General features: G+C 40.2%; 1 protein-coding gene and 1 non-coding gene across 3 annotated transcripts in view; both read right to left on the reverse strand.

Moving 5' to 3' along the window:
* The window catches only part of TANGO6 (transport and golgi organization 6 homolog), a 255388-nt gene that overhangs the window by 99666 nt on the left and 129054 nt on the right, over positions 1-26668 (reverse strand). For both annotated transcript variants that reach the window (XM_060185257.1, XM_060185258.1), the window contains one exon: positions 13222-13362. In XM_060185257.1, the coding sequence (XP_060041240.1) occupies positions 13222-13362 (141 nt within the window). The remainder of the gene's footprint in view (positions 1-13221; positions 13363-26668) is intronic.
* LOC132537413 (small nucleolar RNA SNORA11) lies at positions 10830-10957 on the reverse strand. Its single transcript, XR_009548846.1, has one exon. It is a non-coding gene; the product is annotated as a small nucleolar RNA SNORA11 (small nucleolar RNA).

Raw genomic sequence — 26668 nt, forward strand, 5'->3', positions numbered from 1 at the left:
CTCTCATGTGTGAGGCTCCTAGGTCCCAGGTTCAATCCCCCACATACTACCACATGTCAGAGCTGAGCAGTTTTCAGGCAAAAAAAAAAAAAAAAAAAAAGAAAAGAAAGAAAGAAAGTGGTCCAGGAGGTGGTGCAGTGGATAAGGCGTTGGACCCTCAAGCATGAGGGATGAGGTCCTGAGTTCAATCCCCAGACGCACATGTCCCAGAGTGATGTCTGGTTCTTTCTCTTTCTCCTCCTATCTTTCTCAAAAATAAATACAACATTAAAAAAGAAAGAAAAGACTAGAAAAAGAAAAAGAGGGAGTTGGCCCCAGTTAAGTATACATAGTATCAAGCATAAGGAACTGAGCTTGAGCCCCTGCCTCCCACCTATAGGGAGGAGGCTTCAAGAATGTTGAAGCAGGTCTGCAGCTGTCTACCTTTCTCTCTCTTTTAAGATTTTATTTATTTATTAATGAGAAAGATAAGAGGAGAGAGAGAAAGAACCAGACCACTTTGGTATATGTGCTGCTGGGGATTGAACTCAGGACTCCTGCTTGAGAGTCCGATGCTTTATGCACTGAGCCATCTCCTAGACCACAGTGTCTTTCTCTTCCCCTTTCTATCTCCCCCTCCTCTCTCAATTTCTCTCTGTCCTTTCCAATAAAATAGGGGGAAAAATAGCTGTCAGGAATGGTAGATTCCATAGTGCTGGCACTAAGCCCCTGATGAAGGAAAAAAAAAAAAAAGAAAGGAAAGAAGGAAGGAAAATAAAATAATTAGAGGCTATTTCCCCTCACCTTAAACCTGAGCTGGTTTTTTGATTTACTTTCATAGCAGAATGTGGCAGAAGTAAAAATTTTGGGAGTTGAGAGGTAGTACAGTGGGTTAAGTGCACGTGGTGCAAAGTGCAAGGATCGACATAAGGATCCCTGTTCCAGCCCCCGGCTCCGCACCTGCAGGGGAGTCGCTTCACAGGTGGTGAAGCAGGTCTGCAGGTGTCTATCTTTCTCTCCTCTTCTTTGTCTTCCCCTCCTCTCTCCATTTCTCTCTGTCCTATCCAACAATGACGACATCAATAACATCAACAATAATAACTACAACAATAATAAAAAACAACAAGGGTAACAAAAGAGAAAAATAAATAAATATAAAAAAATAAAAAAAGAAGTAAAAAAATTAAAAATTAAAGTTTAGTTCTTAAGTGGTCTGGAAACTTCTGCTGTTTATTCCCTGTAGGAGTACTGAAGTGTCCAGGCAAAGTTTCAGGTAGATGAAACCTAGTGAGTGATCCCAGGCTACATGTGCCCCAATGAACAGAATAAACACCAGCTAAGCCCAGATGTAGAACAGAGAGAGATAAGCTATCCTTGCTAAGTATTGACTATACTACAGAATTCTGAACAAATAAATGGTTCACATCTTAAGCCACTAAGTTCTGGGGTTCTTTAATACACAGAAGAGAAGCAAAATATATGGTATGAAAGAAAAAGTCCACAAAGTTAAAATTTTAAGTCAGTAAATTGAAAGTTAACACACTTCTGGGAACTACCTAATTAGAATGCCCTTAAGACAATTGATTATAATGTTGTACCTTTAAACAGATTTTGCTGAGTAAGATACTTCTAGAGGTGATCTGTCATTTCTTGACTAGTCTTAGTAATTTCTGCAACAGCAAAACTAATATTGTATTTCTTTCTTTCTTTGCCTCCAGGATTATCACTGGGGCTCAGTGCCAGCACTACAAATCCACTGCTCCTGGAGGCTATTTTTTCCCTTTTTGTTGCCCTTGTTGTTGCTATTATTATTGTTATCTGCTGTCATTGTTGTTGGATAGGACAGAGAGAAATCTATAGATGAGGGGAAGACAGAAGGGGAGAGGAATATAGACACCTGCAGACCTGCTTCACCACCTGTGAAGCAACCCCTGCAGGTGGGGAGCCAGGGGCTGGAACAGGGATCCTTATGCCAGTCCTTGTGCTTCACACCATCTGCGCTTAACCCGCTGCACTACTGCCTGGCTTCTTATTGTATGTCTTAAAAGAAGACTTTGTTCTTCCATTGAAATAATAAAATAACATAAAATGATATAATACATATGTCAGTATATAAAAAGGGAAGTTTCTTAGATTATTCCTTTTGGAAAAGACAGTTTTCAAAATTTAGCTTTCTCTATTTGACATCAAACTTAACAGGGGGCTCAAAAAGCTCTTATCTCAGGAGTACAATTTTAGGAAGTAACCTGCCAATATTTAAACAATTAAAAATATAAAATAGCTTTGAGCTATACTTTGGTCAATATCAGACTTACATAAAGAAAGTTCCAGTAAGGTGCGGGTTAGTAGATAGCATAATGGTCATGTCTGAGGCTTCAAGGCCCCAGATTCAATCTCCCTGCACCACCATAAGCCAGAGCTGATCAGTGCTCTGGTAAAAAGGAAAAAAAAAAAAGTTTCAGTATAGTTAGCAAGAACATGTATATAAAATATGCACACATACACATATAACATTTATTTCTATTGGTGCATACATATGAGACTTTATTTTGGGTGCTGCATGCGGGGGGGGGGGAAGGGGGGGGGAGGACAGGGAATACAGAAGTAAAGTGAAGGTTCACCCACAGAGAAATTGTTGAATAAATGGTGTAAGTTGTGGCACATGTATACTGTCAAATATTATGCAGCTGCTGAAAAAACTCCTCCACTGATCTTAATTTCCAGCCAGGTCAACTGGAACTCATAGTAGCCTGCTAGACAGATCTAATCTACTTGCCTTTATTTGCTGCCATGGCTAAGAGAAAGTGGTTGTCAGAATAGAATTTGAGGCTGAATTTGCTAGTCTCTGGTCAGATTATAGGTTTTTCTAAAACCAGATTATGGGCTTTACCTGGAGCCAGATAGGATCATAGGTTGCTCACCACTTGGGTGAACAATGAGGGGGCAAAGCGACTGCTAAACTAAAACATAAAAATTAAGTAGGTGATATGGAAAAGAGTTGACCAAGCACACTCAGGGGTGGTTTGTAGGTTTCAAGAGTTAAGAATATACCTGAAAGCCCAGGAGCCACCCTTTTGCTGGAATATAGAGTAATTTGAGAACCGGTGCCATTGAGCCTCTATCTATAACTACACTGCCCCAGCATTCCTGGGGGCATTCTAGTAGAGGCATGCAATTTAGCTTTCTCCCCTTATTTCTCATTCCAAATATTATTTTTTGATCTCTCCTATAAAGTTCACAGAAGGCAAACTCTTTGCATGGAGCAGTATGGGTATAGCTTTCTATTTTTGTACCCCTTTTATTATTTTTTTTACCCATTTTTTTTTTTTACAAGCTCCTGACCTAGAGTAAACTGGAACTTGTTTGAGCTTGCTGGTTAGAAGACTACGTTCTACCTCAAAAAAAAAAAAAAATTAAGTGCTGTTCTCTGTACATTATGATGACATTACCAGATCTAAGTTGTTCTTCTAGAGCAGCAAGGGGTTCACATTGAGTCATCCTACCATCTTTCCATCCATCTCCTTTCATCCATCCACATTCCCTGACAGGTTCCTCCATCCATTCTGATAACACACATTCACATTTGGGAGATGGTTGATCAGGGTTAAAGTTTTGTCAGAAGCCATGATGGGGATATCTATAGATATCTGACCCCTTCAGATATAAGCAGTCCCACTCATTGCTGACAAAGGTGCATGTTTCTGGAGGGCAACTGAGCACTAGCAGTAAGAGCATTTTAATTTCCTCTGTGGGAACTACCCTAGGAAAAGAATCAATGTTTCCCCAGTGGTATTTCTGCATAGTAACTAGTACCATATCTTATTTCCTCATAAGTAGAGGATTAGAAAAAACCTGATTACACAATTATGCTTTTCCAGAAGATAATTAAAATTATGACACATTCAGATTACTGGATTATGAAACAACCAATAAAATTATATTTTCAATAAATATTTAATGTCATGGAAAAGTGCTTGTAAATGATGTTAATCTTTTTTTAAAAAACTCATTTATTGGATTGGGACAGAGAAAAACTGAGATGAGAGGGGGAGACAGGAAAGGAAAAGAGAGAGACACCTGCAGCACTACTTTACTACTCATGAAGCTCACCACCAACAGGTGGGGACTGGGGGGCTTGAACCTGGGTTCTTGCATATGGTAGTACATGCACCCAACCATGTGTGCCACCACTTGGCTCCCTAGTCTTATTATTTTCTTTAAGTGGGGCCTGGGGAGTGGTTCACATGTATGAGGTCTTGGGTCCAATCCTGGACATGCCTCCCAAAACACCAAAAGCAGTATATTGAGAGTGTAATTATAATTTTGAGAATGAAAAAGAAATCAGAAGGCAATATCAAAATATAAAAAGAGTACTAGCATCAGTGATTATTTTCTCTTTTTCTAAATATATTTTTTAATGTTTTCCAAATTGTTGAAAAGCACCATGTATTACTGATACTATTAGGAGAGGAGAAGGTCTATTAGTAGATGTTAAGTAACACCTCTCAAAAATCTGATCTGAAGAGAAAAAAAGGGAGGAGGGAAAAGAAAATAGTTATTAATTCTGGGCTACAATTTTTTTTTTTTTTTTTCCAGAGCACTACGAGCTTTATTCAGAAACCCTCTTTTATCAATTTTTAAAAAACTCCCACGGTGAAGGTGTCCAGTCTCGGCAGACAATAAAATCGGCTCAGAATCGGCCCGACCGCTCCCGGTCCCGCGAGCGCCTCCGGTCCCGCTCCCGGCCACCGCCTCCCCCGCCGCCGCCGCCGCCGCCTCCGCGCCCGCGGTCCCTGGGCTACAATTTTTAATTCTGATCAAATTAATATTTCCAACTCACATCTCTTGAGAATATACTATCCATGGAATGGATAGGATCCATTCCATAGTACTGTATATATATATATCTAATTCTAATTTAGTTAGATTTTGCAAGAAGCATTTCATTTGATCCTCTGAATTTTGATGAAAAATTCTCCTTTTAAAATATGTAAACTGTAATCTTTGACTGTTGACTCTTGCCCATGAATAGTAAATTCACATATAAGTACTGCATGCTAACCAGCTGTACTATTGGCACTCCTATGAATACTAAACTCCCAGACTGGCAGTTGCTCATTCACACATCTATTCTATCTTTTTACCTTGATTTAGGTTTACCTTGTGAGTTGAAAAGCTCTGAAAACTATCAAACAAAAACTATTTTTAAAAACTGACTTGCTGTGTTGTGATAATGATGAACTGATAGAAACAAAAACACATTTGGCTGCAGAGTCTTGAAAAGAATAAGGACAAATAAACCTAGGAGGGAGCTGGGCGGTAGCGAAGCAGGTTAAGCGCAGGTGGCACAAAGCACAAGGACAGGCATAAGGATCCCAGTTCCAGCCCCTGGCCCCCCCACCTGCAGGGGGGGGGTCACTTCACAAGCAGTGAAGCAGGTCTGTAGTTGTCTATATTTCTCTCCCCCTCTCTGTCTTCCCTCCTTTCTTGGATGGACCTTGAAGAAATCATGTTAAGTGAAATAAGTCAGAAACAGAAGGATGAATATGGGATGATCTCACTCTCCGGCAGAAGTTGAAAAACAAGATCAGAAGAGAAAACACAAGTAGAACTGGAATTGGCGTATTGCACCAAAGTAAAAGACTCTGGGGTGGGGGTGGGGGGGAGAATACAGGTCCAAAAAGGATGACAGAGGACCTAGTGGGGGTTGTATTGTTATATGGAAAACTGGGAAATGTTATGAATGTACAAACTATTGTATTTACTGTTGAATGTAAAACATTAATTTCCCAATAAAAAATTTTAAAAAAAGGAAAAAGAAATAAAACATCTTTACATATCTGTCAAAAAAAAGAAAATATTTTGCTTATTTTTCTCTTTTATTTCCCAAATAAGAAATTAATATCATTTCTCAAAACACAAACTGAATCTTTTTAATATATAGGCAGTGTATCTGATATGCGGACTCTCTCAAAAGCCTAGACCAAGTAGATTAGAAGCATCCAATAGCACAGCTATATACAAGATACTGGATACTGTACAGCAAACCCTAACAAAAGGACTTTTCAAAGTTAACCCAATTATCAAATAATGTGATGATAACATTAACTATCGATTGTCTTTTTGAACCCTAAGACAGCAGGAACCTCACATCTCCACTATAGAGCCCCTACTTTCCCCAGTCCTGGAACCCTTGGATAGGGCCCACTTTCCCGTATGCCTCTCCCAATCCATATCAAATAATATTGCATCTGCTGATCACAACCTAACCAACGCAACGATTGCCACCTCAACATGCTTCACCTCAGACTGTGTCCAGAGACTTCACGTGTGGAATGACAACCCTTCAGCTTCATTACTCGGGTGAGACCTTTCCTTTTATAGTACACTCTAATTTCATCTCAGGTGGTTCACTTTCTAACAAAGTCCCATAACCTAGATATACACCAGTTTCTGTGACAGAGAGCATATGTTCACATGTATCCATAAACTACTGCAAAATATATACCTGAAAGCAGAAGTACACTAGAGTTTGCAGTGAGTACCCCCCTAACACTTCCTCTCCACTATTCCAAGCTTTGGGTCCATGATTGCTCAACAATTTGTTTGGCTTCGTATGTTAACTCTCTTTTCAATCACCAGGTTCCAGATGCCACCAGGATGCTGGCCAGGCTTCCCTGGATTGAAGACCCCACCAATATGTCCTGGAGCTCAGCTTCCCCAGAGACCCACCCTACTAGGGAAAGAGAGAGGCAGACTGGGAATATGGACCGACCAGTCAACGCCCATGTTCAGCGGGGAAGCAATTACAGAAGCCAGACCTTCTACCTTCTGCAGCCCTCAACGACCCTGGGTCTATGCTCCCAGAGGGATAGAGAACGGGAAAGCTATCATGGGAGGGGGTGGGTTATGGGGATTGGGTGGTGGGAATTGTGTGGAGTTGAACCCCTCCTACCTTATGGTTTTGTTCATTAATCCTTTCTTAAATAAAAAATTTTAAAAAAAACTAAAAAAAAAAAGAAATTAATATCAGTAAAGAGCATAAAGAGAGGGTGGGGGTAGACAGCTTAATGGTATGCAAAGAGACTCTCATGCCTAAGGCTCCAAAGTCCCAGGTTCAATCCCCCGCACCACCATAAGCCAGAGCTGAGCAGTGCTCTGGTAAAAAGAAAATAATAATAATAAAAAAAGAGCATAACGAGTTATCTAAGTTCAAGGGCTAATTTTTAAAAAGAGAGACATCTGCAGCCCTGCTTTACCACTTGTGAAAACTTTATTAGTTAATAGATGTTTCTATATATTGATCTGAATAGTGGTAAATATGTAAAGAAATGGGCCAGTAAAATAACTCACTTGGACAATGTGCCACCCAGAATTGAGCTCAGTTTTTACCACTCTAAAGGAGCTCTGGTGTTGTGGTTTCTTTCTCTCTCTGTCTCTTTGTCTCATTCTTTCTATTTTAAAAAGTCAGGCCAGGGGAGTTGGGCGGTAGCGCAGCGGGTTAAGTGCACGTGGCGCTAAGTGCAAGGACCAGCATAAGGATCCGGTTCAAGCCCCCGGCTCTCCACCTGCAGGGGAGTCACTTCATAAGTGGTGAAGCAGGTCTGCAGGTGTCTTTCTCTCCCCCTCTCTGTCTTCCCTTCTTCTCTCCATTTCTCTCTGTCCTATCCAACAACAACATCATCAATAATAACTACAACAATAAAACAATAAGAGAAACAAAAGGAAATAAATAAATAAATAAATGTCAGCCCGGAGCAGTGATGACAAAACCAAACCAAACAAGAAAATAACTTCATATAGTTTACTATTATGTATGTGATACTTTTTTTTTTTTGTCTCCATAGTTATCGCTGGGGCTCGGTGCCTACACTACAAATCCACTGCTCCTGGAGGCCATTTTTCCCATTTTTGTTGTCCTTGTTTTTATTTATTTATTTATTTATCTATATTGTTGCCATTGCTGTTGTTGTTGCTGGATAGGGCAGAGAGAAATCGAGAGAGGATGGGGAAGACAGAGAGAGGGAGAGAAGCGACCCCCCTGCAGGTGGGGAGCTGGGGGCTCAAACCAGGATCCTTACGCTGATCCTTGAGCTTCATGCCATGTGCACTTAACCCGCTGCGCTACCAGCCAGCCTCCTATACTTTTATTTTTGAAAAGCATGGTGGGGCTCTACTGGCCCCAGAGTACTTTTTTTTTCTTTCTCTCCATTTAATCCCAAACAGAGAAAGAAGAGAGGAAGAAGAGGTGAAACCACAGGACCACTCAACCACTCTTATGTGATGGTGGGGGGGGCTTGAATCCAGGTCTCATATCTGTGGGTTGGGTTCTCACACAGAGCTTCCCCCACTGCAAAGAGTTGGATAGGGTCTAGGATACTAAACAAAGGTACTTACTAGAGAAGTCTTAACTCTTCATATGGATTTTTCATACCACTAGTAAGTGAAGAATATTGGCTATGTTGGAAAACAAGCTTTAATGGGGTTGGGTGGTGGCGCACCTGGTTTAGTGCACATGTTACAATGCGCAAGGACCCAGGTTCAAGCCCCAGGTCCCCACCTGCAGGGGGAAAGCTTTGTGAGTGGTGAAACAGGGCTGCAGGTTTCTCTCTGCCTCTCTATCCCCCCCCTTCCCTGTTGATCTGTGGCTGTCTTTATCCAATAAATAAATAAATAAAGGTAAAAAAAAAACTAAAAAAAGAAAATAAGCCTTAAATTCATTTAAAGGATTTCCACAAGTTAACTCATTGATACAGCTAGACAAGTAGGTGATCAGAGACTAGAAGTTATAAATAGGCAGTGTATCTGGCCAGATACTTAGAAAAAAAAGGAATAAGAAAACAAAGGGGGTGCGGTGGTGGCACACTTGGTTGAGGGCAAATGTTACAGTGCATGAGGATCCAGGTTGTTTGAGCCCTCGTCCCCACCTGCAGGGGGAAAGCTTTGCAAGTGGTAAAGCAGTGCTGCAGGTGTCTCTCTTGCTCTCAATATCCTCCTTCGGTCTTAATTCTGATTGTTCATATCCAAGAAATAAATAAAGATAATAAAAATTAAAAAAAAAGAAAAGTGAAGCTTCAAGAACTGATGAATTTTGCTTTGAACTGATAGAAGACTATTTTGGAAACTGACCTAATTATAGGAATATATAAGAAGTAAGGCCTCTCCCACTCTCAACTCAGATTTTTTTTTTTCCCCCTTTATGGGGGGTGATTTATAGTCAACAGTAAAATGCAGTAGTTTGCACATGTGTAACATTTCTCAGTTTTCTTTCTTTTTATTTCCCCTCCCACCTCCCCACATTTTTCAGTTTTCCACATAACAATTTAACCCCCACTAGGTCCTCCTCTGTCATCATGTTCCAGGACTTGAATACCCCCCACACACACACACAACCCCCATAGTCTTTTACTTTAGTGCAATATACCAATTCCAGTCCAAGTTCTGCTCTGTGTTTTTCCCTCTGATCTTGTTTTCTTCAACTTCTGTCTATGAGTGGGATCATTCCATATTCATCCTTCTCTTTCTTTTTTTTTAAATTTTTTTTTATTTAAGAAAGGATTAATTAACAAAACCATAGGGTAGGAGGGATACAACTCCACACAATTCCCACCGCCCAATCTCCATATCCCACCTCCTCCCCCGATAGCTTTCCCATTCTCTATCCCTCTGGGAGCATGGACCCAGGGTCATTGTGGGTTGCAGAAGGTAGAAGGTCTGGCTTCTGTAATTGCTTCCCCGCTGAACATGGGCGTTGACTGGTTGGTCCATACTCCCAGTCTGCCTCATCCTTCTCTTTCTGACTTATCTCACTCAACATGATTTCTTTAAGCTCCATCCAAGATGAGGTGAAAAAGGTGAATTTACCATTTTTTAAAAAAGATTTTATTTACTTATGAGAAAGATAGGAGGAGAGTGAAAGAACCAGACACCACTCTGGCACATGTGCTGAAAATTCACCATTTTTAATAGCTGAGTAGTATTCCAATGTGTATATGTGTTTGTATATATATATATATATATATATATATATATATATATATATATATATATATATATATATTAAAATTTACTCAGCCACTCATCTGTGGTTGGACACCTGGTCAACACAGACTTTAATCCCCCACCTCTCCTCACTCTAGGAAATGATATGGACAGGTCAGTGAAGAATGAGAAACATACATTTTTAACTTGATGGTAGAAGTCTAAAGAGGATATGCAGATATCCACTCACAAATGGCAGTTCTGATAAGCCCAAATGAGACACACAAATAAATAAGAAGTCAGAGGTTGCACCTAGTCTTGTGATACATTAGCATTTACACCTATTGTGAGAGAATGATTTATTATGCACTTGTCTGGTATGTTTCAGACCCAAATTTAACACTCTGGCAAATACAAAAAAAAGAAAAAAAATTTTTTTTTTTTTGGCTTTTTTGTGTCTTGTTCATTTCACTAAGGATAATGTCTTCAAATTTTAATGTGTACACTTAACCAGGTGTGCCACTGTCTGGCTCCCAGTCTTTAATTAAAAAAAAAATTATTTATTTATTCCTTTTTTGTTGCCCTTGTTATTTTATTGTTGATGTAGTTGTTGGATAGAACAGAGAGAAATGGAGAGCGGAGAGGAAGACAGAGAGGGGGATAGAAAGAGAGACACCTGCAGACCTGCTTTACTGCTTGTGAAGTGGCTCCCCTGCAGGTGGGGAGCTGGGGCTCGAACCAGGACTCTTACACTGGTCCTTGGCGCTTTGCACCATGTGCGCTTAACCCGCTACACTACTGCCAGGCTGCCTTCAAATTTTATCTATGATGTTGCCCGAATCAGAATGCATCCTCTCTGCTCCCCATGCCTGTGTAGAGTTATGTGTTTGGGGTTAGGCCAAAACTTTCATGGCCATGACCAATGAACCCAGTTCCTGTTGGGTATGTTGTAAACAGAAGAGCCACTTCTTTAGGCTTTCTACTCTGATCACACCCCAGAAAATTGGTCTTAAATCACATAATGCAAAACATTTTTTAAAAATTTTCATTTCATGAGTTTCTCCTTATCCTGATAGAAAGATCTAAGTGGTTGGCAATCAAGGTTCTATCTTCTTTAGCCAGAAGGTTGGCCCAGACACTAGCAAATTAAGATCAATGTTTATAAAAATAAGGGACTACTGTGTGGTATCTTTTTGTATTTTCTGAAATGCTGGTAAAGGACGGATTCAGTATGACCTTTTGATGCAAGTAGCACAAGTTACCTTGCTTTCTAAAATCTTTCCCTAGTGGGTAAAGAGTAAAGTGTACAAGTTTCATTATAGCCACAGGTAAATTAGCCACACTGAAGTTGAGATCAATTCCTTTTCTGCTTTAGGTAACATGTTAATGAAAACATGACAGAATTACTAAGAAAACAAGAACATATATATCAGCACCTGAGAATAACTTAAGAAAGGAAGAAGCCAAATTCAATGTAGCACTGATTTCAAAACAAAATACAAGGCGATTGCTATCATACCTCAATAATGCAATCTGATACAGGTCATGCAAGACAATATTCAAGATTCAACATGGTAGCTAGTTGGGTCAATAGATCCTGCATATAGCTCTGGTCAATACCTGAATGACTGCTTTTTTTTTTTTTTTTTAAAGGGATCAAGCTATTTAGTGTGATAGTCAGTGGTTAAATTTTATGGAATACAGATTAAAGAAACTAATCTCCTCTCAAGTTTATGTTATACAACCAAATATAAAAACATCAAAATTATACTTATTGGCTTATGGAGAAAGTCACTAATCCTTTTTCATTTAGTCCTTATCTTTAGAGTAAAGGAACATTTTCTTTATACTTGCTCCCCAGGGTCCCACCTCCTACCCTCATATCTAAACTCAATAAGAAGTAAATACAACAGTTCTTTTGTTATTTGAAAAGCAATTTTTCATGGCTGGGGAGGTAGCTCAGCAGTAGGGCACAGGACTTGCACATGTAAGGCTCCAGGTCTGACTGCCCAGCACGATATATGCCAAAGCAGAGCCTGAGCCCCACCCCCTCCACAATAAATTTTGAAGGGTGATTTTCTTTCTTCACTTAGCAGAAATAAATATTTATTAAGCCATCATTGTGTATCAAAAAGTACTCTAAGAATTACCTTATTTGGGGGCCAGGTGGTGGCACACCTGGTGGAGCACACGTTACAGTGTGCAAGGACCCAGATGTGAGGCCCCAGTCCCCACCTGCAGGGGGAAAGCTTCACAGGTGGTGAAGCAGTGCTGGAGGTGTTTCTCTGTCTCTATCACCCCCTTCCCTCTCAATTTCTGACTGTCTCTATCCAACAAATAAATTTAAAAAAAGGAAAAAATAAAAAAAAAAGAATTACCTTATTTGATTCTTACAGCAGTCCTATAAGGTGTTAGTAGTAACATTCTCACTTTGTATAGGACATTGAGGCACCAAAAGGTTAAAATATGCCTATGATCACAGAGTCAAAAAGCAGCAACTGGGGACTTGAATGCAGACAATGTGACTCTAGAGCCCATGCTTGTGCAGCTTAGGGTAACTTCCTTCAAGTTGGTGGTTCAATTCTTAGGACTCCTATTTACTAGTTCATGAATCTTGGGCAAATTGCTGAAGATCTCTGCATCACAGCTTCCTCATCTATAAAATGGATCCAAGGTTGGGGGTAGGTAGCGTAATGGTTGTGCAAAGAAAATCTCATACTTTGGGATCCAAAGTCCCAGGTTCAATCCCCTGTACCATCATAAGCCAGAGGTGACCAGTGCTCTGGTAAAAATAATAATAATAATAATAATAACAATAAAAAATGGATCCAGGACCATCCTCAGCACCACTATAAGCCAGTGCTAAGCAGTGCTCTGATCTTTCTTTGTGTCTCTCTCTGCTTTTAAAATTGAATAAATAAAATATATTTTAAAACGAGTCCAATAAAATAAATTTTAAAACCAGTCCTTTTCTATCTTGACATCCCTCTTCATTTTATGCCAATGTGAAAGTCCCTATTCCAGCTAAAAAAAAAAAAAAAGGTCCCAGCACAGATTAGAGGAAGAAACTAAGAAGGAAAAAAGGCACTATTGTTGCCAATCTTGTAGTAGGTATTTGCTAAATCCATGAAAAAGGAGTTCATCTTCACTCCTAAACACCCCTTACTTTGCCAGTATAACAAGTCTGTAGACAGAGAGATTTTGGTTCCAAAATTATACTGCTCGCAACCTTGTACCAGATGGATGAAAATGAAAACTCACCCAAAGCCCTGGTGACTCGCATCAGTACTTCCCCTACTTTCATTTTGGTCTCCGCTGTGTGCTTGTCTTTACCACTGTCATACTGAGCCAACAGGCTCTCCAGGATTTTCTCAGGGTAGACTTCTGAGAGCAAGGCAACCCCTAAGTAGGAAAGAAAAAGAAACTGCATTATTACCAAGGGTTTAAAGGCAAATGACCCTGACAGTTAGTGATGGGGTGAACACTGAGACATTTAAGCCCACCCCTTATTCTTAAAAAAATGTTTTTTTACTGATATTTTCACTGATACTCCATGTCTAATTCTAATGATGAATTATGTCTAATCATAATTCTGCCACTTGCATATGGTAAGACATACACTCTCCTGGGTAAGCTATCTCCCAGCCCGCTGGATGTATTTTGAAACCTGTATTTCCATTCTTGATTTGTTTTTCTTTTTTAAAAATATTTTATTTATTTACTTATTTTATGTAGAGACAGAAATATTGAGATGGAAGGGGAAGAATAGAGAGGGAGACATCTGCAGGACTGCTTCACCTCTCATAAAGCTTCCCCAATAGAGGTGGGAACTAGGGGCTTGAGCCTGGGTCCTTGTGCACTTTAAAGTGTATGTTCGGGGAGTCCGGCGGTAGCACAGCGGGTTAAGCGCACGTGGCACAAAGCGTTAATGGACCAGCATAAGGATGCCGGTTTGAGCCCCTGGCTCCCCACCTGCAGGGGAGTTGCTTCACAGGCGGTTGAAGCAGGTCTGCAGGTGTCTATCTTTCTCTCCCCCCTCTGTCTTCCCCTCCTCTCTCCATTACTCTCTGTCCTATCTAACAACGATGACATCAATAACAACAACAACAAGGACAACAAAAAAGAATAAACAAATTAAATAAATACTAAAAAAAGAAAGGTTTTTAAAACAAAAAAGTGTGTTCTACCATATAAGCCACAGCCCAGGCTCTGATTTGTTTTTCTTTTCATTTTTTCCTGCTATTTTTTGGAAGTATGTAAACCCCACCACCATCCCACTATCATCAGCACCATTCCCACCCTGTGGTGAAATTTCTATTTATGTAGTTTTGAGATCAGAGGCTTTATTTCTGGTCCTTTCTTGGGTCTTATCTCCCTCCCTCCCTCTCTCTTCCTCACTTAAATTGGCTCCAGACAGCACTGGGTTCAGATGTAACACTATTGCACATTCTACATATAGAAGGTATTGGCTTGATTAGAGCCATCCCATATCAGAAAGATCTAGGAAGAAGAACCCAAGAATAGGATCTTCCCTACTTATGATCAAGACTTTCAGCCAACCACAACCATCAGTATATTACTGACTGTGCCCAGAATACTCTGAAGATTTTTGTAGAAATGGCTATCATCATTGAAAGTTTTACAGAGAGAAGTCATTCTGGAATAAAGAATTGCAGCAAAGATATGAAGTGCTGCTGTGTGTCAGGCTGATGTGAATGCTAGTCAATGCTAGTCACAGAACCTTAGAAAGGGTCTCTGGGAAGTATTTTAATGCAGTGTTCTTCCTCTGCTGTGTCAGTTCCTGCTGCCATGATACGTAATTGTCCAGTCTTTACTTCAAGAGTCTGTCATTCATAGTAATGTCAGTGCTGGAGTGATCATAGATATCAGCGAGGGCTGGGGCTAGTCTAAACTCCCATATCTATGTTCTTTCTATTCAGTGTTGTTGCTCCAAATAGAAAGCAGCTTTTTCTGGTAGCACTACAGAAATGAATTGTGGGGCCTGGGGTAGATAGCATAAAGGTTATGTAAAGAGACTCTCATGCCTGAGTCTCTAAAGTCCTAGGTTCAATCCTCCATCCCACCATAAGCCAGTGTTGGACTTAAAAGTATGAGGTTCTGAGTTTGATTTCCAGTACTGCATGTGCCAGAGTGATGCTCTGGTTCTCTTTCTCCTTTTCTCTCTCATGCTAGTAGATCTTTTAAAAATATTTTGGGGGAGTCGGGCTGTAGCGCAGCGGGTTAAGCACACGTGGCGCAAAGCACAAGGACCGGCATAAGGATCCCTGTTCGAGCCCCCGGCTCCCCACCTGCAGGGGAGTCTCTTCACAAGCGGTGAAGCAGGTCTGCAGGTGTCTGTCTTTCTCTCCCCCTCTCTGTCTTCCCCTCCTCTCTCCATTTCTCTCTGTCCTATCCAACAGCGATGACAACAATAATAACTACAACAATAAAACAACAAGGGCAATAAAAGGGAATAAATAAATAAAATAAATATTTTTTTAAAAAGATTAAAAAAATTGGGGGGGCACATATGGCACACCTGATAGAATGCACAGGTTGCATTGCATAAGGACCCATATTCAAGCCCTTGGTCTCTGTCTGCAGGGGGCAGCTTCACAAGTGGCGGAGCAGTGCTGCAGGTGTCTCTCCTTTTTTCTCTCTCTACCTCTGTGTCTGTCACTCAGCCTCTAGCAAAAATTTTTAAAAAATTGTTTTTACATTTTTAAAAATTATCTTTATTTACTGAATAGAGACAGCCATAAATCAAGAGGGTGATAGAGAGATACCTACAGCACTACTTCACCACTCGCAAAGCTTTCTTCCTGCAGGTGGGGACTGGGGGCTCAAACTTGGGTCTTTGCGCATTGTAATATGTGAGCTCAACCAGGTGTGCCACCACACAGTCCTTAAAACACATTTTTTTAAGGGCAGGGGAGATAGCATAATGGTTATGCAAACAGACTCTCATACCTGAGGCTCCTAAATCCCAGGTTCAATCCCCCGCACCACCATAAACCAGAGCTGAGCAGTGCTCTGCTGTTTCTCTCTGTGTCTCTCTCTCTGCATCTCTCTCTAAGACAGGGAGTCGGGTGGTAGGGCAGTGGGTTAAGCGCAAGTGGGACAAAGAGCAAGGACCGACATAAGGAATCCGGTTCAAGCCCCGACTCCCCATCTGCAGGGGAGTCGCTTCACAGGCGGTGAATCAGGTCTGCAGGTGTCTATCTTTCTCTGCCCCTCTCTGTCTTCCCCTCCTCTCTCCATTTCTCTCTGTCCTATTTAACAGCAACATCAATATCAACAACAATAATAGCTACAACAATAATAAAAAAACAAGGGCAACAAAAGCGAAAATAAAAAAATAAAATAAAAATTAAAAAATTATTATTATTATTATTTTAAGAATAGCACCACATGGAAGCATCTGTTACTGTCCTACTCCCTCAGTGCAGCTGGAACTACCTGGCTAAACTACAAGTCATTGCCCTATCCGTCTATTTCTGAATCTTTAATGACGAGTCTCCAGTCTCCTACCTGCCCTTTTCTTTTGGACATTATCTGTTACTTCATGTTCCCTTGGTCACTATCCTTTAGTGACTCTGACCTCCTTGCTATTCTTTGATTAGACCCAGCTGCATTGTGCCCAGTGTCTTCACCTGCTTTGCCCTCCCGCCCCAGGCTATTCCTCCTTACAACTTGTCCCTAATCCCCATCAAGTCTCTGTTCCAGTGGCAAACATACCATATGTAAAATGGCTGTCTCTTCCTTCATCACTAACCCTCTCACCCTGCTTCATTTTTCTTAGTGCTCTGTCATCTAATCTATTTGTGCATTTATTGACTACTCTCCTACTTATAATGTAAACTCTCTTAAGTTAAGGATATTGTCTTGTTCTTTGCTGTGGTCTCTACCTCTAGAAGAGTGATAATACATAGAAGATGCGTGGTAACTATTCAGTGAATGAAAGAGTTCAAAGATGCAGTCTATTATTATTATTGTTTTATTTATTTATTTAATGTAGTGCCAGGACTTGAACATAGGGCCTTATGCAGAGCAGGACATACATTTTACTAGGTAAGCTATCTTCTAGTCCCCAAAGAGAAAGTCTGCTTTTTTTCTTTTGCAGAGTCAGGGTCTTGTATATGTGCAATATCACCGTTATGGATGGAAAGATACAGAGAGAGTTACTACAGCTTAACGAGTGCCATAGTGCCTTCCAGGTGGTGCCAGGTTTTAAACCTGGGCCCAATAGAGGGCAAAGCATGTGTCTTAACTGGTGAGCTACCTTTCTAGACTCCAAAGATACAATCTTGATATAACTTTTAGGAATTTAAAAAGACCCAGGAGATACCTCAGTAATACAGCACAAGACTTGCACCACCTTCTGCACCCCATAATGACTCTGGGTCCATACTCCCAGAGGGATAAAGAATAGGAAAGGAGGGGACTGGATATAGAGTTCTGGTGGTGGAAATCGTGTGTTACTCTATAGTCTGGTTAATATTTCCATTTTATAAATAAAATTTTTTAAAAAATTTAAAAAATGAAGAGAAGTATAAAAGCTTAAGAAACTCATAATAACTTTTCACCCATTGACCATTTTCTTGTTTAAGTTGACGATCTTCTATGTAGAGCCCATATATCATTTTCTGTTATAGACCGTGATTCCATTCTCTTATTAAGTAAATGTAAAGTGGTTGCACCTGCTGAGGTCTGCACCTGTCTACTCATCTTTTTATTTGCCCTCCCCACTCCTGTAGTTCCTTTGATCCAAAAAACTTAGAGTCTCTGCATGTGGTCTTAAACTGCACATCTCCCATTATGTGGCCTCCAATTACATACAAGCAGAAGCTTTGCTCTTCACAGAGCTTTGTGCTGTGGTAGAGTATGAATTAGATAGCTTTTTTTTTTTTTTTTGGCAAAATGTGCTTGCATATTTACAGTTACCTTTACTATGCAAAATAGTAAAGAACTTTCTGGATCCAAGGTGAAGTTTAGGTACACTCTAGCATAGTAAAAAAAAAAAAAAGAGTGGGAAAACTGGGTGAAGAGCATCAAGAGGTTAAATGGAGGAATTTTGGAGAAAGAAAAAAAGAAAGAAAAAGAACACCACATAGATGCCCTGGTGAGGTCCAAAAAGAAAGGGAAAGGTTTGTGGAAAGGATAAATTAGTTGTTTACTGATGAAGAGAAAGAAAACAGCTTCCAAATTCTGAAAGAATCCCAACGGGTAAATAGCCAGCTGACAGAGTACAAGACTTGCATGCCTCAAGTTCTAAGTTCTATCCCCAGTGCTCGATATACTTTGCCTTCTCTTTCTCATGTGAAACATTATCTCATATAGAATAAATAAAATGAATCTTTAAATTGGGGGATGGGAAGATGGCATAATGGTTATGCAAAAAATTTTCAAGCTGAGGTTCTGAGCTCTCTGGTTCAATCCCTAGCACTACCATAAGCCAGAGCTAAGCAGGGGAAAAAGTAATTGGCTGATAACCAAAATTCTGGAAAATGTATCACTGATAAGGTATAAAAGGCTTGATACATACATAGATCTGTAACTATCATAACTACTTTTCTCACGAGTTATTTATTTTTACTTTATTTATTTTATTTGATAGAACAGAGGGACCAGGGGCTTGAACTCAGATCCCTGTGCATGGTAATATGTGCACTTAACCAGGTGAGCCACTACCTGTTTTTCAAAACTACTTTTTCATAAGTTCTCAACTCAGAAATCTGGTGCGTCTGCTTTCTCCTAGAAATACAGTTGTACAGTCCTTGACATGGCATAGTGGTACAGCACAAGACTTGCATAAAATCCTAAGTGAGGATAGTCAACAATGATCCAGAGTGACGCTTGGTTCTCTCTCATAAATGAATAATTTTTTAAAAAGAAATAAAGTGGAAAGCAGAGGGAACATAGAATTTGCTTTATAAAACTTTCAGCTATATCCAACTTTTCTGGAAACATGTCTATTACTAATTTTTTAAAAATAATTTATTTCAGACAGAGTTTCATGAGAGACAGAAGTCAGAAAGTAACACTCCAGCACATGTGACAAAGGTGTGGCTCAGGGAACATTCCAGTCCCAAATCCGCCAGTGGAATTCTCCCTGGATGCCCCTTTTAGTTTTCTGTTTGTTTGTTTGTTTATGCCTACCAATCTTCTCTCATTATTCTTTAGCAAAATTCACTATATCTATCAACATACCTGCTATATACTTCAAAGCCAAATGAGTTCTTAGTTCCTCTCTGTAGAACACAGAAATTTTGGCTGTGCACAAAATTTACTTTCCTGGTAACATCACTTGGCATTCCTTTGAGAAATACCCTTACTACTCTCTCTTTAAATAAATTTTTAAAAAATATATTTATTTATTTATTATTGGATAGAGACAGAAATTTAGAGGAATGGGGGAAACAGGAGAGGCAGAGAGACAGAGAGACACCTGCAGCCCTGTTTCACCACTCGTAAAGCTTTCCCCCTGCAGGTGGGGACCAGGGGCTTGAACCTGGGTCCTTGCACACAGTAGTGTGTGCATTTAACCAGGTGCACCACTGCCTGTCCCCCCTTAACACTCTGTACATCCTGAGTGGAGCTAACTACCCATTTCCTGTCCCTCTGTGTGGGAATTCTATTTTTTAAAAAAATATTTATTTATTCCATTTTGTTGCCCTTGTTTTTATTGTTGTAGTTACTATTGTTGGTGTCATCGTTGTTGGACAGGACAGAGAAAAGTGGAGAGAGGAAGGGAAGACAGAGAGGGGGAGAGAAAGACACCTGCAGACCTGCTTCACCACTTGTGAAGCAGCTCCACTGCAGGTGGGGAGCTGGGAGTTCGAACCGGGATCCATATGCTAGTCCTTGCACTTTGCGCCATGTGCGCTTAACCCGCTGTGCTACCACTCGACTCCCTGTGTGGGAATTCTTATCCTAAGTTGGTCAGTGGGATATTCCATTCCCAGCAGAATGACTGGTTCCGGAATGGAACAATGAGACTCAATCCTGGAGTCCACGTTGGTACAACTGGGAAAGGTAAGACCTGTTCTTTCCTACTAAAGTTCTTGATCTGGAGCAGCCAGCAGTCAACATGTGATCAAAGTTCACCCCAAAGTGGTGTCAATACTGAGGAGGACCAAGCCCAGGAAGGGAAGGAGAAAAAGGAGAAACTCAGTGTCTATTAACTTTTTTTTTAACTTTTTAAAAATTTATTTCTTCTACCCACTAGAAACTTTGGTGGGAGCATAAGCCCATAAATGTCCTTTTAAACTTGTGCCAGTTGTATATATATTTTTCTAACTAAAGAAATTGTAACATATCCTTTTTCTTTTCAGATTTAAGAAACAAAATTAGATCTATCTAATCTACTTTATCTACCTACCTACCTACCTATCTGCTTAGTAATCAATAACAACAACAATAATAGCTACAACAACAATGAAAAAATAACAAGGGCAACAAAAGGGAAAATAAATATGAAAAAATAGTAATAATAATAATAGGGGGTGGGCAGTAGCACATCTGGTTAAGAGCACACATAACAGTACACAAGGACCTATGTTCATGCCTGCAGTGCCCACGGGCAGGACAAGTAAATAGACACTGTAACAAAACAAGTAAATAGACACTGTAACAAAACAAGTAAATAGACACTGTAACAAAACAAGTAAATAGACACTGTAACAAAACAAGTAAATAGACACTGTAACAAAACAAGTAAATAGACACTGTAACAAAACAAGGAAATAGACACTGTAACAAAACAAGGAAATAGACACTGTAACAAAACAAGGAAATAGACACAAAGCAAGTAAATAGACACTGAGTTTCTCCTTTTTCTCCTTCCCTTCCTTGGCTTGATCCTTGTGCTCTTAACCAGATGTGTTACTGCCCAGCCCCTATTATTATTACTAATTTTTTTTCATATTTATTTTCCTTTTTGTTGCCCTTATTTTTTCATTGTTGTTGTAGCTATTATTGTTGTTGTTGTTGATGTCGTCGCTGTTAGGACAGAGAGAAATGGAGAGAGGAGGGGAAGACAGAGAGGGGGAGAGAAAGATAGACACCTGCAGACCTACTTCACCACCTATGAAGCGACTCCCCTGCAGGTGGGGAGCCGGGGGCTCGAACCGGGATCCTTATGTCTATTATTATTATTATTTTTAATCAAGCACTGCTCAGCTTCTGCATACGGTGCTGCTAGGAATTGAGCCTGGGACCTCAAGACCTTAGGTATGAAAAACCTTTGTAGAGTCATTATGTTGTCTTCAAGGTTCTTTCTATTTTTTTAAAAAAACTTTTTTATAACATCAAAACTTTTCATCCCACCAGGGATCTTTAAATTCTCCCAGCCCTGCACTGAAAGGCTGCCGGTAGCCAGTGCAGTTTACTTGCTTCCCACAAGCCCCTGTCAGCAAATGTTTATCTTCCTGTAGGCCTGCTTCATAGACGCCTGCCAAGTGGCCTTTTCACTGTTTGAGTTTACCTTCTAGGATACAGTTGCCACTTATGAGTTTATAATTCCCTGGGGGACAAGGGCAGTTCCTTCCTTACTCTTATATTGAGCAGTGAAGAGAATCACATGTGTTGGTTAGGACTGTAGAGCAACAAAAGGGATGAGGTTGTATGGCAGTTTTTTGTCACTTATATGGAAGGATTTTTTGACCTTTGGCAACTGAGGAAACAGCCACAACCTCCACATGACCCTTGGCCCCTTACACTTGATTAATCCTTTCTAATTTGAAAATGGGATAAGTTCTAGGCCAGTGTAGGCTTCAAGGAAACATGACACATCGATCTTGGTCTTGGTAGCAGTAAGAGCCAAAAGATCATTTGAAAGATACCTGCTCCTGCTCTGGTCACAGGGAAATGACTCCACACTTCAGAATGTGATAGAACAGATAAGGCAGAAGGTAAAGGTGAACCCATACTGGAGAAGGTTCATGAAACCATTCTGATCTGTGGTTTGGAGCAAAGCATAGACAAGTTAACTCTACAGGGAGGAGGGGGAGGGGGAGGGGGAGGGTGAGGAGGAGGAGGAGGAGGGTGAGGAGGAGGAGGTGAGGAGGAGGAGGAGGAGGAGGAGGAGGAGGAGAAGGAGAAGGAGAAGGAGAAGGAGAAGGAGAAGAAGAAGAAGAAGAAGAAGAAGAAGAAGAAGAAGAAGAAGAAGAAGAAGAAAGCCATTAATAGTACTTTTGGGGGCAGTTCAGAGGGCTCACCTGGAAACAAACTTGCTTGACCACAAGCACAACCCAGGTTCAAGCCTGGCTCTCTCACATCACTAGGAATAGTTTTGGTGCTATGGTGTCCATTTCTCTCTGCCCTTGACTCTATCTGAAAAAGTGACCCAGAACAGTGAAGAAGAAAAAAAGGGGCTGGGTGGTGGTACAGCCGGTTAAGTGCACATAGTAGTAAGCACAGGACCTGTGCAAAGATCCAGGTTTGAGCCCCCAGTTCCCTACCTGCAGGGGTGACACTTCTGCAGGGGTCTATCTTTCTTTCTACCTCTCAACTTCTCTCTGTTCTATCGTATAAAAATGGAAAAAATGGCCGTCAGGAGCCGTGGATTCATATTCCCGTCAATAACCCTGGAGGCAAAAACAAAGTCAACACTGTAAACTAACAGACAACTACAGGGCAAGATAAGCTTCCCTACCCCACCCCAAAGACTTTTATTAAAAAGCCAGAAACAGGGCAGGGGTAGATAGCATAATGGTTATGAAAAGAGACTCTCATGCCTGAAGCTCTGAAGTCCAGGTTCAATCCCCCGCATCACTATAAGCCAGAGCTGGGCAGTGCTCTGGTGTTTTCTCTCTCTGAGTTCCTCTAAAAAATAAAGTAAAGATAATATATATAAAAAGCCAGAAACATACTCTAATTCAAACAGTGGGCAGTGCTGACTTTGCAGACCCTCAGCAGTAACCGCCCTTTGCATGTAGTCTCAATTTACACAGAGTTCTGGCATTTTAGGAAAGACAGTTTTAATCTAAATGTCTATTCCAGGAAACTGCTATACCACCCCCACTTCAATATGAATTTGCTTCATTTCTCCTGGGTAGATAACAATCCACAAACTACACATATCAAGCTAGAAAATAATCTATTCAGGGCAGGGATAGAAAGCATAATGGTTATACAAAGAGACTCTCATGCCTGAGGCTCCAAAGTCCCAGGTTCGATCCCCTGCACCACCATAAACTAGAGCTGAGCAAATAATTTATTCACTAGAGCTTCCCTAGGATATTTCTGCTGACAATCCACCTATATACTGCATGATTCCACTTACAAAAAATTCTAGGCAAACTTAGAGACAGAAAGTAGATTTAGTACTGTGCAGGTTTGGGAAAACAGGTGGAGACCGTTAACCAATATGGAGTTGGTTTTTTTAAAAAGGTTTTATTTATTTATTTGAAAGATAGGAGGAGAGAGAAAGAAGCAGACATCACTCTGGTACATGTGCTACCGGGGATCGAACTCAAGACCTCAAGTTTGAGACCAATGCTATATCCATTGTGCCACCTCCTGGACCACCCAATGAGGAGTTTTTTATTGGAATGATAAACAGTGCAAAATTGATTGTGGTGATGGTTGTATACTTTATGAATATCTGAAAAACAGTGAATTGACCCACTTACCTTGTCAATATAAATATATAGTCTCACAATCAGATGTCTAACTTAAACACAGACCATCAATACCAAGACCACATCTCTTCTTCTAAGGTTTAAATTTTCCCCATGCCAACAGTCACTGGTCCCACAACAAAGTCTTGGGTTGCTACAGGCATGTGGAGCAGGTGAATGGACATATTAATATTTTCTCTGTTCTTCAATTTGTATAATACATATGCACCAATTGCGATGTGGAAATGACAAGTATAGGTGCTCATGTATATGTCTCCCCAGCACTTCATTGTTTTTTCATCTAGAGCTTTAGTATATATACACCTATATTAAACCTCTATCCAACATACCTCTGTCGGTGTAATTTTATACAATTGCAGTCACAATTGTACACAGCTGTAGGCTGTAGATTGTATGTGTTGATGAGCTTAATTCAGTTTTCCTTTCTTGTGCATTTGCTTAGATAATTATTGCTAGATTTTCCCAAATGATCTAGCAGGTCTACCAAATACTAATTAGCCTTTTGTTTGATCTTTGTGCTCTCCACACAGATTATAACCTTTGACATTCCAAATCAAGAAATATTTGCATTTTATTTCTTTCTTTTAAAAAAGTTTTTTTAAACTTTATTTATTTTCCCTTTTGTTGCCCTTGTTGTTTTTACTGTTGTTGTAGTTATTATTGTTGTTATTGATGTTGTTGTTGGATAGGACAGAGAGAAATGGAGAGAGGAGGGGCAGACAGAGAGAGGGAGAGAAAGACAGACACCTGCAGACCTGCTTCACCGCCTGTGAAGCGACTCCCCTGCAGGTGGGGAGCTAGGGGCTTGAACCAGGATCCTTACAGCAGTCCCTGTGCTTAGCACCGCCTGCGTTTAGCTCGCTGCACTACCGCCCGACTCCCTTGCATTTTATTTCTAAATGGGGAGATAATTACTAGAGAAATTATTTTAAAAAGGAGGTAAGGAGAACAGTTCTGAGGACTGAAATTGTGAGAGGATAAGAAACAACATTATGCGCTTTCTGATTCTTTACAAACAATACTATTATTAAAAGCAAGCTCATTCTACAAATTAGAAATAATGTCAGTGTACATAGATCTCTAGAAGAATCTCTAGATGAAAAACCAATGATGGAGGCGGGAGTCAACAGCATAATGGTTTTGTTAAGAGATTCTCATGACTGAGGCTCCAAAATCCTAGGTTCAATCCCCTGTATCACCATAAGCCAGAGCTGAGCAATGCTCTGGTAAAACAAAACAAAACAAACAAACAATGATGGTTAAGAGTTGCTAGGGAGACAGCATAAAGGTTGTGCAAAAGACTTAATGCCTGAAGTTCTGAGGTCCCAGAATAAATCCCCAGGTCCACCATAAGCCAGAGCTGAGCAGTGCTCTGGTATCTTTCTATCTCTCTGTATCTCTTTTATTAAAAACAAACAAAAACCACAAGGTCAGGCACAAGGAAATTTTCCTTCTGACTTATAAATGATAATCACCAATCTATGACTATTCTCTCTAGCTGGTATAAGATACAAATATAAGAAAGGCAGACCCTAAGTTGAAGGCAAAAACTACCCCTTAGTTGGGCACTTTTCGGTTGCTACTTTTGAGACCTCTTATTATGATGGAAACTAACAATAATTTCAGCTTCAGGAATCCGGGAAGTTGCTCACACTGGGTAAGTTGGTTATTAAATCAAGGAAGCATGAGAACGCAACTGAATAGCTGGCTGTCTTTGTAATTAGAGCAAACGAGAATGTCTAGAGTGTCAAGGTGATGCTAAGTTTCTAAAGCCCCCAAGTTGTGTTAAATGTAGACAAGCCCCAACAAATTTATAAATATTCAAGGTAAATGAGTGTCATTCAGGCCTGAGGAAGAAACAGGACTATTCTAGTAAGCTGTGATGGTTAACAGCTGAAGATTTTTAAGAATGATATTCAGTATCTATCTTTTAATCCAAATGATGTACTCAAACACTAAAATAATGCCAATATATTTGCTTAAGTTGGTTTCTAATTCTCACTTCAGAGAGGGGGAAAAAGACCTAAAAACAAGTGAATAATCTATATTTTTGACAATCATACTGGGTGGAAACCATTTGAATCATGAGTTCTACTATTTATAAAGTTCTCAGCAATCTTTTTGATAGTGCTGGGCAGGAAAGATAGCATAATGGTTATACAAAAGACTTTCATGCTTGAGGCTTTAAGGTCCCAAGTTCACTCTCCCACACCACCATAAACCAGAGTAAAGTAGTGTTCAGGTTTCTTTCTTTTTTAAAATTATTTATTTTATTTTTGAGAGAGATAGAGAGAGATGGAGAGAGAGAGAGGGAGAGAAAGAGAGAGAGAGAGAAAGAGGAACACAGAAACACCAGAGCACTGCTCAGCTCTGGCTTATGGTAGTACGGGTGATTGCATAACCATTATGCTATCTTCCCTACCCCAATGCGAGGTTTCTTACCTTTCTTATCTCTATTAAAACAATCAAGTAAAACATTTTTCTACGTCAAATTAAAAAGCTTCTGCACAGCAAAAGAAACCACTACCCAAACCAACAGACCCCTCACAGAATGGGAGAAGATCTTTACATGCCATACATCAGACAAGAGGCTAATAACCAGAACATATAAAGAGCTTGCCAAACTCAACAATAAGAAAAAAAATAACCCCATCCAAAAATGGGGGGAGGACATGGACAGAATATTCACCACAGAAGAGATCCAAAAGGCTGAGAAACACATGAAAAAATGCTCCAAGTATTTGGTTGTCAGAGAAATGCAAATAAAGACAACAATGAGCTACCACTTTACTCCTGTGAGAATGTCATACTTCAGAAAAGGTAACAGCAGCAAATGCTGGAGAGGGTGTGGGGTCAAAGGAACCCTCCTACACTGCTGGTGGGAATGTCAATTGGGCCAACCTCTGTGGACAGCAGTCTGGAAAACTCTTAGAAGGCTAGAAATGGACTTACCCTATGACCCTGCAATTCCTCTCCTGGGGATATATCCTAAGGAACCCAACACACCCATCCAAAAAGATCTGTGTACATATATGTTCTTAGCAGCACAATTTGTAATAGCCAAA

The sequence above is a fragment of the Erinaceus europaeus genome, chromosome 2, assembly GCF_950295315.1.
Source record: "Erinaceus europaeus chromosome 2, mEriEur2.1, whole genome shotgun sequence".
Classification (NCBI taxonomy): Eukaryota; Metazoa; Chordata; class Mammalia; order Eulipotyphla; family Erinaceidae; genus Erinaceus; species Erinaceus europaeus.